Below are 13,830 nucleotides of genomic sequence, written 5' to 3' on the forward strand. Positions count from 1 at the left end.
TAGAGAAATGTGTAACCCGAGACAAATGTTACAATGGAAAGGCATTTATTTTACACAAGGAATCAAAAGCCTGGTGAAACTTTTGCAGCATATATAACTGACCTGAGAAATAAGGCTAAAATGTGCAGATTTGGTGACTTAAGGGATGAGTTGATAAAAAACAGACTTGTGTTTGTGGTATTAGAGATGATACTGTGAGAAAGATTTTGTTTCGTGACAGTGATTTAACTTTGAAAAAGGCCATTGAGATTTGTCAGATATACGAGCTCACAGAAAAGCACGCACATATGCTTACAAATGAGAATAGTTGTAGAAGGCACAGTGATAAAGCTCATGTTGATAGTATGCAGCACATGGTTAAAAGAAACAGGCCCAAGTTCATGACAGCAAATGTAGCTCCTGCAGCACTCACTGGTAAACCCCAGAGCTTTCTAGCAAATTCCACAGTTTGCACAGTCTCAGTGAAGCATAAGAGTGAGTCAGCAAACTCAAAGCATGATCCCCAACCTAGTTTCATTGCCAACTGTCATAACTGTGGTGGAAGTCATGAATCTAAAAGGAAAAAAGTGTTTAGCTTTTGGTCGGCAATTCCACGAATGCAATAAATTGGATCATTTCAAAAAGTTTTGTAAATCAAAAGGCCCACATTCTTTTATTAAGAGGGAACATTTTAAAAAATGAGTTAATCAATTAGAAAGCTGCAACTCTACTCTTTATGTTGATGGTGTGTCAGTGTTTCATGAAACAGTTATTGCAGTAGATTTAAGGGCAAAGAATGAAGTATTTTGTACTGTTCGGATAAATGGCAAACCCACAGAGCTCAAAGTTGACACAGGTTCCAAGAGCAATGTTATGTCAGCAGAAACATTTGCTAGAGTATGTAAAGGTGAAAGGCTTGACATGGCAAGGTGTGTGAAGCTTGTTGCTTATGGAGGTGAAGAAATTCAAACCGAAGGCTCAGTACTGCTTTCATGTTACTGTACTGGAAGAAGTTACTGCTTATTATTTTATGTGGTCAGGAGGCACATCTAGTCATTATTAGGGCTCAGGGACAGTTTGAAAATGGGACTGCTTTTATTTAATAAGGAAGTCCACCAAGATAGCTTGAAATACTACTACTCTAGTTTCGCCCAGTACATTTTTTCTATCTATGATCTTTTCGAAGATAAATTAGGGAAGCTTCCAGCCGTGTACTCCATGAAGTTAGACCCAGATGTTAGTCCAGTTTTCAGGCCAGCACAGAAAGTTCCAATAGCCATGCAGGACACAGTCAAAGCCGAACTAGATAAAATGGTGTGACAAGGTGTGATTTGTCCAGTAAATGAACCAACTGAGTGGGTATTTTCCATGGTGGTAGCTCATAATAAAAGTTCAGATGATATTAGAGTATGTATTAAGGCATGAGATTTGAACAAAGCACTAAAGACTTTATCATCCAATGTGAACAGTCAAAGAAGTCGAAACCTTGATGCCAAATGCCACTGTTTTTTTCTGTCTTAGATGCAAAGAGTTCATTTTGGAAAATTTTACCTGACAAGAAATCCTTATTGCTCACTACTTTCAGTACTCCGTTTGGCAGGTACAGATTTTTGAGAATATCATTTGGGATAAATTCTGCAAGTGAAGTCTTTCAACGTGCAATGGAGCAAATTTTTTTTCTGGGTATTCCTATGCTATTATAGTATACAATATACTAGTAGGAGATCATGGTGAAGCTGAACATGACAGAAACCTCAGAAAAATTCTATAAAGTGCATGTCAAGTGAATCATAAGCTCAGTCCACAGAAATGCAAATTCAGCCTATAAGAAGTTACTTATGTTGGTCATTCATTTACTAGTTCAGGCTTGCGATCAGACCCTTCTAAGCAAACAACCATTTTTGAGATGCCTGCTTCAGACAATGTTCAAGCCCTGCAACATTTTCTTGGCAAGGCCAACTACCTAGGCAAGTTCATTCCAGACTTGAGCAAACTTTCAGCACTGCTTAGAGAGTTAACATGTAAAGATGTATCCTGGTCTTGGTTTGAGTAACACCAAAGTGCATTTAATGTCCTGAAACAGAGAATTGCTAGTCCATCAACTCTCAGATACTATGATGTTCACAAACCAGTTACACTTTCCTATGATGCTTTGAAATTTGGTCTTGGTGCAGTCATTCTACAAGAGGATCAACCTGTTGCCTATGCATTGAGATCTATTACCCAAACTGAAATGCAGTATGCCCAGATAGAGAAAGAGCTTTTGGCAATTGTGTTTGCATGTTCGAAGTTCCATGATTATGTTTATGGTAGACCTGTCCAGATTGAAAGAGACCACCAATCTCTAGTCACTATCTTGAGAAAGCGAATACATTCAGCACCAGCCAGACTGCAACACATGATGCTGAGATTGCAAAAGTATAAGTTCAATCTTGTCTACAAGAAAGGCAAACTTCTTTATTTTACTGATACATTATCCCGATTGCCCAGAAACACCACTGAACAGCATGAGAACGAGAACTTTGATTCTGAAGTAATGGAAGTGAGAAATTTTTCTTCCACACATCTTGATGAGCTGAGAGATCATGCAGCCACAGATTTATTTATATTTATTTATTTATTTATTATTGCAGTTTGATGACCAGGATAGTTCACTGGACCTGGAAGAGCTCATTTTCAATGGAGGCCCAGGGAGAAAAGATCCACAGGATATAGACAATTTTACAATAGTTATAGAAAAGTAAATAAAGTAGTAGAACAGTAAAAAATACAGAGATAATATATAGTTTGTTAAAAAAGTCATAACATTTCTAATCCTATGTAATGATTTACAAAAGTGAGATTCATGTAGTCTAAACATATTAAAAGTACAGGCATTTCAGATGAAAAAAAAAAAAACATGTAAGTAAAACATTTATGTACAGATAAAAAAAAAAAAATTTTTGTTTTGGAAATTAGAAATATGAGGAGAGGACAGAGAGACGGTGGTGAGATGGGAGAGGTAAAATGTGGTATAAAGTGGAGAAAGGGATTCGGTTGGGGACGTTTATGAGGTATAGGGTAGGAGAGGAAGTAGAGGCCAAGGGTAAGAGATCACAGTGATAGAAGTTTGAGGTATATAGTGCATGAGAGATGGTGTTAAAGAGTTTATGTGGTAGGGGTACAGGAACATTCCCACTTTGAAAGGAGGTGAGATTGGAGAAGAGTTTTGAAGTTTGAGTGGCTCTAAGTATTTCAAAGGGTGGTAGGGAGAGAATTCCAGAGTTTAGCTATGGAGCAGGATAACAGTAGGTGGCCAGGGGGTCGATGAGGCTTATATATGTTTAGAAGATTGTGGTTTTCTGATCTTAGAGAGAGGTTGGGAATTAGGGGGTTAAAGAGGTGGACAGAGAAGGACAACTCAAAGGGTTGAATATGAGCTTGTGAGCAGTAGTAAGTCTAAGGAATCTGAGGTAGTTAGGAAGTTCAAGCCATTTCAGGGAGTGGAGAGAGAGACAGTGATGTGATGAGTTTCTGGAGTTGGTGGCAAATTTGGAGATTTTATTGTAACAGGCTTCCAAATTGGCCTGTAAGCCTAGCTGAAGATTAGTGAATAGGAAGGCTCCATACATAAGAGAGGGAAGAAGGTAAGTAAAGGTAAGGGTGTGTCTGGTGGAGGGGGTAAGGTAATGATTGTGTCTGTACAACAGACCTAGTTTTTGGTGAGTTTTTTTATATTAGTTTGGATATTGATGTAAAATTTTAGATTTTCATCAATTATGACACCGGGCAGTTTGGTATGTGATACTATTTCTATGGGACTGTTATTCTGAGCAGTCACTGTAAAAGAGTTTTTGTCTGTATTGGTGTTTTTGGATGGGGAGAAGATCATTAACTTTGTTTTATTGCTATTTAAGGTGAGGTGATTACTATGCATCCATGATTCAGTATTAGAGAAGGGTAACTGAGTTTTGAGAAGTAGGTCTGCTGTACAAATAAGGGTTGAATTGTCAGCATATTGAATTAGTGTGGCATCGGAGAGAGACTGTTGGAAGTTATGAATGAAGATGTTAAAGAGGAGGGGGCCTAGGATGGAACCCTGGGGAACTCCGGTAGGGGTGTGTAAAAAGGAAGAGAGTGAGTTTTTCCATTTGATAGCTTGCTGTCTTTCAGAGAGGTAGCTGGTAAACCAGTTGATGGTGGGGGGGGGGGGGTTGAGAGAGGAGAGTTGGGATAATAGTAAGGGGTAAGAAACTGTACCAAAGGCTTTGGAAAGGTCAAGGAACAGAGTAGAAACTATTCTGCCAGAGTCATGGGCAAGGTTTATGGTGTCTAGAAAGGAGAGAAGGGCAGTGATGGTACTATGCTCGGGACAGAAACCATGTTGTTTAGTGGTTAGTAAGTTGTTTTGGGTAATATAGGACATCATTTGGTATTGAATACATTTCTCCATGATTTTTGATAGTAAGGATAGGATGGCTATGGGCCAAAAATTAGAAGTGTCAGTGTTTTTGCCTCCTTTATGGAGTGGCATGATAAAAGCATGTCTCCATAGTGATAGTGAGGGGATGTATGATTCTAGTATGGATCTGTTTATTAAGATAGAGATGGGATGGGCAATGCTGTCTGCAGACAATTTGAGGAAAGTTGTGGGTAGGTTATCTGGGGCAGGGGAGCATGGTTTGAGTTGAAGGAGGAGCTTCTTTGTTTTTTTATACAGACAGGAGAGAAGCTAAAAGTAGGAGTAGGGGTAGTCGGATTGTTTGGAGATGTAGAGGGGTTGGTTGGGGAGGAGGCTGAGAGTGGTGAGAGAAGCTGGTGGTGAGTTTAGCTATGGATTCTGTGAAGAAGGTATTGAAGTTAAGAGGCATTTTCTAGATCAGTAAAGTTTAAGTTAGGGGATGGATTATCCTTATTGCCTGTATGGAGAAGGGAGGAGATAGTGTCCCAGAATTTTCTTGGGTTGGATAAGTTTTCTGTTTGAAGTTTATTATAGTATGATTTTCGATCCCTGATTATTAGCTTTTTAGCACTGTTATGGAGTAATTTGACTTCTGTTAGGACATGTGGTAATTTATTTTTATGGTAAAGTTTCTACTTTTTGTCTCTTAGGAGCATGACTAGTTTAGTTTCTTTGCTTAACCAAGGGGAGGATGAAGTTGTAACTCTTTTAGTTTTTAGTGGAGCAAGGTTGTCAAGAAGGTTCAAGAAGGTTTTATTAAAGTAATCAATGGCATTGTCAAGAGGCAAGGTTATTAAAGGTGACCAATCTGTTACTTGTAGGCAGTCTGTGAATATTTGTGGGTTGAAATTGGAGAGGTTCCGAGATTGTACATAGTGGTGTAGCTTTTGAGGGGAAGAGGAGTGATGGTCAGCAAATGCAGGCAGGTAGTCACTGAGAGAGTCAGGAAAGGTACCAGTATCTGGAATAAGGCTAGGACGAGACAGTAAAATCCGGTTAGTGAGGGTACCAGTGGTTCCACCTTTGTTTGGCCTGGTTGATATTTAGGGAGGGGGATTCAGAGTTTATCATGGCCCAGTTTATGTTTACGTCACCTAAAATAACTGTTTCATTTTTGATGTTAATTGAAAACCAGGAGATTATGTCTTCAAATATAGGGATGTTGTTGCCTGGAGGAATATAGAGGGCAGCAATGCATATGGATTTGTGTTTGTTGAGTTTAAGGAGGGCAATACAGACTTCAGAATTGGCAAATTTAGGAATGGGATTGGTGTAGGGAGTAACAGTGTAGGAAGAGGATAGAGTATAGCTACTCTGTCACCTTTTTTGTTGGGTCTGTCAGAGCATAGCATTTGGTAGCCTGGTGGGAGAATTTCGTTATTTTTTTATATTAGAATTAAGCCAGATCTCTGTGATGGCAACAATGTCAGGTTGGTTATGGGACAGCCAAGCGTGGAGGATGGGAATTTCATTTCTAAGGCTTTGGGCATTGATTGTAATAATACGAAAATTCTTGGAGGTGGGGGAATGTGGTAGATGGAGATGAGAGTTGGGTGTGGCATTGGAAGGGCCAGGGTTGGGGTGGATGTCCCCAGAAAGAGACAATGTGAGCCTGTCTAGTATGAGTCTAATAATGTTTGTTAAAGAGGGTGAGTACAGGTGATGATGAATGGTGTATTTGGATTGGTGTGGGGGGTAAGGGAGAAGAGGATGGGATAGGATGGGAATAACTCTGAAATTAAATATGAGGGTAGTGTTTGAAGAGTAGAGCTCATGGGCTATAGCAGAGAAAGATGGATAGGTAGTGTGTTTGAAGTTTGATGTATAGTGTGAGGGTAAAGTGTAGAAGTGTGATGCATATTTTAAAGGAAAAGTATAAGAGGGGGTAGGAAGGTAGGTAAGATAGGAAAAAAGTGAAAGTAGAGTGGTTGGGAAGTTGTGTAGGTGATTGGATGCTGTGGCAGAGTGGGAGGAGTTATGGATAGAATAAATGTAGAAGTAGTGGAGATCCAGTTGATGCAGATCCAGTTTTACAGAGGCTCAACCACTTTATTCAACAAGGATGGCCATTAAAGCAATCTAGTTTACCTGAAGAAGTGCAACCTTATTTTTCATAGAGAGAGATGAGATTTTGTCTGACAAATGTATCATTATGAAAGGTCTGAAAGTAATTGTTCCAAAGTCCTTGTATCCAGAGTACATTACTATCTTTCATTGTGGTCACCCATGTACTGACTGTACCAAAAGAAGGGCAAGAGGACTAGTATTTTGGCCTTCTATGTCACAAGACATTGAGAGAGCACTTTCATCTTGTTCCATGTGTAGTAGTACAAAGCCACATCAACAGAAGGAGCCACTTCAGCTAAACCACATTCCAGAGCTACCTTGGTCGACAGTAGCCACCAATATCTTGGAGTGGAATGGTTAACATTATTTGATGTTATTAGACTGTTACTCCAATTGGTTCAAGATTGAATTACTTCCTAACCTAGCATCCAGTACTGTCATTACTAAGATGAAGCATAATTTTGCAATACATGGTAGTCCACACAAAGTTATTTTTGATAATGGCATGCAGTTTACAAGCCAACAGTTCAAAAGATTTGCTGAAGAATGGGACTTTGCTCATGTCACGAGTAATCCTGAGTACCCGCAGTCAACTGGTTTGGCAGAATGTGCAGTTCAAAGTGCAAAACAGTTAGTAGAGTAGTCAAAACAAGATGATAGTGATGTTTTCCTGAATCTCTTAAATCTCAGAAATGTTCCTCATGATAAACATCTTGGTTCACCTACTCAGAGACGTCTGTTGAGACAAACCAGAACCACATTACCAATCAGTAGTCAATTGTTGGTTCCACGTGTCAAGAACAGGTCAGTGAAAACCGATCTGTTGAAGAAGCGCTTAACCCAGAAGTCCTACTACAATAAAACCTGCAAACTGCTCAATCCATTACGAGAAGGAGAAGTGGTAAGGATGCAGATGTCCAGAGGTTATGATTGGATTGGTGTCATGAAGAGTATTTTCCCAGAGCCAAGGTGATGCATTGTAGAATTACAAGGAGCAGACTTTAGGTGGAATTGGAAACATTTGAGGCAGGTGTCCGAGCCTATACCACAGCACATAGCCTGTGAGAAAGACTCTATCTTGGAGTGAGTTGTCCGTTGTTCCAATTCCAGAGGATGTTCCAGAGGACATTCCCATTCCTGTGGTGAATCCAGAAATTCATGATAAGAGTTGTTCACTGAAGACTGTCCCAGTTGCTAAATTTGGTACAGATTGTTATGTTATGACATATGGTCGCATCTCTAAACTTTGTAAAAGATACAAAGCAACTTGGACATGAACATTGTGTTTTGTTTCTAATGTATATAATAATGCATGTCTAACTGGATATTGTTTTTATAAAGGGCAAACTTTTTAACAGGGATGATGTAGATCAATGTTTGTGTATGTACCTTTTAGAAGCTACCTTGCACTAACCCAGACTAGGGATCCCAGATTACTTGCTAACTCAAACGATGTATCTACCACCTTATGTTTACCAGCCTTGGCAGTTAATGTCTCTTCATCTCTTACACTGTATTTATTTGTTTTCATCCAATGTTATTCCAGAGTAGGCTGCATTTTGTTTCACTCTACACGATAATGTTGATGCATTTTATTATACTTATAGGTTCATCGGTAGGCACTGGGCTATCTGCCCGAAGGCATTTATAAGCCTAGCCAGAATGTGTTGGCTTTCGCTGCCCCCTTAGATTAGTTCCCTGTGCCTCAGTCCAGCAGAACCACTGAAGTGATCCCTGGGGTAAACTTTCTGTTTCCCATCCACTCGTCAAGGTTTCTCTTGAAGAGTGTTAGCGAGGAGCTCTGCCTAATGTAGATTGGAATCTTGTTCCAAAGCATGGGAAGTCTCTGGGACAGGAATCTATCCCTCCAGCACATCTTATTTATTGTTGTGGTGAGGTTTAGATTCCTGGAGCGGGTGGCTCGAGGGGATACGTTTTTCTTTAGGTGATGCATGTCCATCAATTCTGGGTTGGCCATGGCCTTGTATGTCAGGCAGAGATCACCTCTGAGTAGGCGGTATGCAACCAAGTACAGCTGTAGTTTCTTCAGTCGAGCTGCATAGGGCATCTGTTTGAGGCCATTCATCCTCTTGGTGAGGTACTTCTGTGGTCTTTCCAGCTGTTGCAGGTGTCTTGTAAGGTACATCCCAAATGGGGCGTTGCACTCTAAGATGGGTCTGATGAGTGATGAGTAGAGGGGCACAATGACCTCTTTTGATCTGGATGCAAACCCTTTTGTGATTAGGTGGGTCATATAGAAGGATTTTCAAACTACTTTGGCAATGTGATTATCAAAGGTGAGATTACTATCTACTTGGGTCCCCAGATCCCTTATTGCATCTTCCGTATTTAGGGGACTACCACTTATGTGGTAGTTTGTGGGTACTTTGTTTTTTCCAAAGGGGATGGCTATGCACCTTTTGGCATTTAACTTCTTGCAACTTCTAACTGATGTTATTGTCTTCAATATTTTGCTTGCACTATTTTATGTTACACTTACCTGTATAATTGTGTATTGTTGTTTTATCGCATTTCTTGGCAGAAATGTGAACTGATGTTTTTTTATGGAGCTTTTCTACCGAGGTCTCTGCTGTAAATGGGCTTCCATCCCAGCTGGACATTCACCCACTAACAAATGTAAAATAAAATAAATAAATAAACAAAATACCCTGCCTGCTTGTCATCTATACTAGAGATGGACAACCACCTTAAATGAGGTTTTTGTAAGACTTAGTAAAGGGTTTCTAATTATACAGAGGCCATTCTGCCCTCTCCAACCAGACCCATTTTCTAGTTTCATTTGAATTTTCGGCACCTGTCCTTTTTTTCTGGACTGCATATTTTTAACAGTGTGTCAGGCTGCTGCTGCACCCCCACCTCTGTTTTTAATAGGGACACATTCAGGTCAAATTGTACCTAACTGTGGCCCACCTTCAAAATTTCCATATTGCATTCAGTTGGGGAAATCTGGCTGTAGTACTTTACCCAACAGAGTTTGACTTTCAACATGAGTTATAAAATACCCCTTCTTGTCTCCAAGGCAACATAATACATCTACCTTCCTCCCCTGCAGCAGGCTTACTTATGTGTACTAACCCTAACCAAAACTCCAGCCCTAATTATAATGTTAATGGTAACCCTTACCCCAGCATTTAGCCTGTTGTGTGGTATTTGGAGTAGTTTAGGGTCAGTATTTGTATACTCGGTGATTTGGGAAACCTTTATTTTTCAATATTTCGTTTTTTGTGGAAATTACATTTAACAAATTGTCAGACACTGTATAAAAATACACATACACTTATGCGTGCACAGAAACACACACATGCTCGCACACACACGCACACACACACACACACACACACACACACACACACACACACACACACACACACACACACCTAAAGTGTATGTGTTAGCTGTGTAGAATTAGCATATCAGACTTTCATATACAGTTGGTCTTGCTTTTCCCCCATTAAGTTTGAAGTTAATCATAAGTTGACTGACACTGTTACTTAAACTTCTTGAATATGTCCCTTGTTTGAAAGTCAGCTGGGTAGAAATGTTATTAAGAAGTTTATTAAATAAAGTTTCAGAACTTACAGTGACTGTGTAGTAGACACCTCCTGAAAGCATATGTAACTGTGGGACTAAAGGCTTTCAACAATAATGTATGGGCAATAAAGGACACCAGAACTACAGACTATGGACTATAGAGCCCTATTTTTATCCTTTGGGGTGATGAAATATATTTCTGTTAGATTTGTTTGGCAGGAATTTCCTTCTACAAATCAATGTTTCCTTATGTGCACTATACCAATGACTCCTAGATACTGTAATGTTTTTTTCTCAGCAGTAATTCCATAATTGTGTCTGCAAGTGAGGTGAAATTGACAGGTCAGCAGTTTCTAGCCTCTGTGTTGCTCCCCTTCTAATGAAGGGGATCCCATCTGCACTAGTAGTAGTAATCCATAGTTGCTTCAGTATAAGGATATATGTTGCATAAAGATTTATTACAGATATGGTCATGTTTGTTTTTCAGTCATTCCTGTGAATGTTGCCTTTTTTATACATAAAGTAGTTGAAAAGCTATCAAAGTAAAACAAAGTGTTTTCAGCAATTGAAAAATGTCATTGACAATAGACAGCAGAGCAGAAAAGAAAAGAAATAAAGATCTATAGAACTATAGCAGATGTCAGACAGAATGACTTAAGTACAAAACGCACAGAATGGAAAATGAGCCTTGTAGAACAGTGTGTGTGCTGTATCTTTAAGAAATGTTTCAAGGACTGAACGTGCATATAAATAGCAAACGTGTGCTAGCTTCATTGCCATTTTGAGAGTGAACATGTATGAATGTAATAGCTAGCTTGTACATAAGTTTATCTAAGTTAAAGTTATTAAGCCTCAATCCTGATGTGTTTGTACATAATAAAGCTGCTTGAAAAGAACCCACAAAGACTCGTCTATTACATCCTAACTAGACGAGCGACAAGCTTCTTAGTTTCTCTTTTTCAGTCCTGGCAGGTAAGAAAGTCAAGTCGGAAATGTGTTTGAATGACATATCAGATGTGCACTGATAGTTGAGTCAAGTGGTTTATTTATTTTCAGACGATGGAAAAATAGGATTCATAAGGAGCCAGTCAATGCCTGTATGATGCATTCACACATGGTTTGTTTCTGTAAGTTACTTTGCTAGCATAAGAGAAGGATTGTTAGAGGAGATAGTGAAAACCCAAGAGCAGTTGCAAGGCTATGGTGGGGCAAGAGTGGCAACTGCCTTGGGCACAAAATGTTAGGGATGTGATCAGTCATCTATCATCCTGATTGATCGTTAATGCAATACAGGCTGTTAAAAACTTGCATTGCATTTGTGGTCAAACGTGAACACTGTAGCACTTTGTGTGTAGTCTAAGCTGTAGCAATTGCTTGCTTATTTGTAACTACAGTGTAAAAGCAAAATAAATAAATAAAGCCTGAACACTGAAGCACTCTGTAAATGGTATAAACTGTAGCAACAACTCATCATATTTGTAGCGAGAAATTTCCTGCAGTTTAAAAGAGAAAAGTTTCTTTTTTATGCCATACCGCATTGTGCAGGCAGGCCACAAACTGTAGCAAATGTTTGCTTGTCTAAAAGAACAATTTTCTTTTTAGTTACTGAAATGTGAGGAAGGAAGGTTGGGTGCAGGGTACAGAAACTGGACCAGAATGGCTGGGGTGGGTTGGGGGTGTTGTGCATCTGGCCACCTGCTTGATGTGCAAGTAAAACAGTAGAAGGAACAGACTTTTGTTTTGACTTTTCACTTGAGTTGAGGGGGTAAGGCACTAGTTTGTCAGACCAGCATACGAGATTGAGTTAGCTATGCTTCTGCCCAAGACTAAGGATGTTTCATTCTTCCCAGTTCACATTTTGCTTGTCATAGCAAATATTATAGTAGTACATTTTGTGCACGAACCTTTGAATACCACTGAGTTGCAGGATCAACATTTACTTAGTAATGACAATTTGGAGTATGATATTCTGGCTGATGACTATAGTGGTTTCCTGTGACACCAATATTAAGTTAACAGTCACTAAAGCCCATATAAGTACCACTGTCCACACCCTTGCAGCAGAGAGGTCATTGATTGGATAAGTGTCTGTGCTTTTCAGGCTATAGTATTACTTCAATGTTTGTTATAATGTGGGAGTCGCACTCAATGGGTTAAAGTGATGTATTACTTCCTGCACACAATTAGCAAGAAGTTCCCTACAACTGATCCATCAGGAAGATATTTATTTTGCCCTTTATGTAATGAATTCATACGTGATCATCTTGGATGGGATATGTAGATGGTCACTTGCATAACAAATATGGCAGTTCTCCCCTACAGAAAATACTGCTTGGTGTGGTTTGTGCTGCAGCTCCACTAAGTCAGATTTTCAGGAAATTATGAGCAGTGAACTTCCAAAACTTTTACCTGTTGACAATGAATCTTGCTATAAAAGTTTTGTGTTTTAGTGTTGTAAGAGCACTTTGTTTCTTACTTGTGTAGGTGCACTGGTCTAAACAACATTTTCAACCATAATCCAAGACAAAGACAAGTAAACAGAAAATCAAAACATTACCCATTTAGAAATCAGTAAAAATCGAAATATTACCCATTTAGAAATCAGTAAAAATCAAAATATTATCCATTTAGAAATCAGTAAATGATACATGAAACAGTGAACCACCATATTTCAGTGTTTGGAACAACAATCCTGCCTTGTAATGACTCCATTATTTCATTTGTTTTTTTTTGAGTCACTGCCTTTCAACTTACATTCTGATTGACTTTATTTAGTGCACTGCATACTTTGTCTGTACTGGACTCAGGAATTGCTTGCTCTTTAACCTTAATGAGCTCATCTGTCTTGATTTCAGGAAGAGGAGATTCCCCGGATATATTACCATCTTGATGTGGTACATTACTGTTTTCCTTCTCCTGTAAATTAGGAGCACAAATAGGTTGTAATTAGCAGTGTGTGTGACAATTACAGCTTTCCTGCATATTATAAATCAGAGATGCTTAGAATTTAGAGTTGCTAACCAATAAGCATTCTGGTCTAGGTTTCATATTTAGAATTGTGTATCAATGGCCTTAATAGGTTAGGTTAGTACTAAGCTAACTGCCATTGCGAGGCATTTGAAGCCTAGCCAATTATCCCTTGTGAGATTCAAACCCTGCACCTTGTGTTTGTAAGGCAAACACCTTAACCATTAGGCCACCCTTCCAACTATTTTGATGTTAATACATGTGATGTAAGACTGTAGTTCCATTTCCATTCTTATGTATTTAGGTTCATAGGTGTTTACTAGGCTAATGATCACAAGGGCCTTTTTAAGCCTAGCCCTACATCCCAAATTTGAGGATATATGTAAGAAATGGACATTAAATTCAAATGTTATAAAATCTATAAACATGACAAAACATTATTGCTTTGGCATATCCCTTATAAAACAAAAGAACAGCATGCTGGCTTGAATTTCACAATGTGAAGAAAATGTCCTACTTTATGATAATCAGAATTGATTATACTATATAGCATGATTTGATGGGATCTGTATTAATAATGAATTCATAATGAACACTGCCTTTTTCTGTACAATTAAAAAACTTAAAAATAAAAACTGTATTATAGCAATATTACAAAGGTAAAATGTTCAAGAACAAACTGTATGCAAAAAAAAAATGCAATTGACAAGAAAAGTGAAATCAGCAATATAAGCTTCCAAGGCACTTAAATCTGCTGTTTCATATTATCATACAGATTAAAGCTGATTAGCTGATGCTGTCATTTATTTCAGTCAGCAAAAATA

General features: G+C 38.8%; 1 protein-coding gene across 1 annotated transcript in view; it reads right to left on the reverse strand.

Moving 5' to 3' along the window:
* LOC122805298 (girdin-like) overlaps window positions 1–13,830 on the reverse strand; it is a 1,431,879-nt gene that overhangs the window by 268,213 nt on the left and 1,149,836 nt on the right. Inside the window, exon 21 of the mRNA XM_044075386.1 lies at window positions 12,794–12,955. Coding sequence (XP_043931321.1) covers window positions 12,794–12,955 — 162 coding nt within the window. The remainder of the gene's footprint in view (window positions 1–12,793; window positions 12,956–13,830) is intronic.

Source organism: Protopterus annectens, chromosome 6.part1 (assembly GCF_019279795.1).
Source record: "Protopterus annectens isolate FY-2018-M chromosome 6.part1, PAN1.0, whole genome shotgun sequence".
NCBI classification, from domain to species: Eukaryota; Metazoa; Chordata; order Ceratodontiformes; family Protopteridae; genus Protopterus; species Protopterus annectens.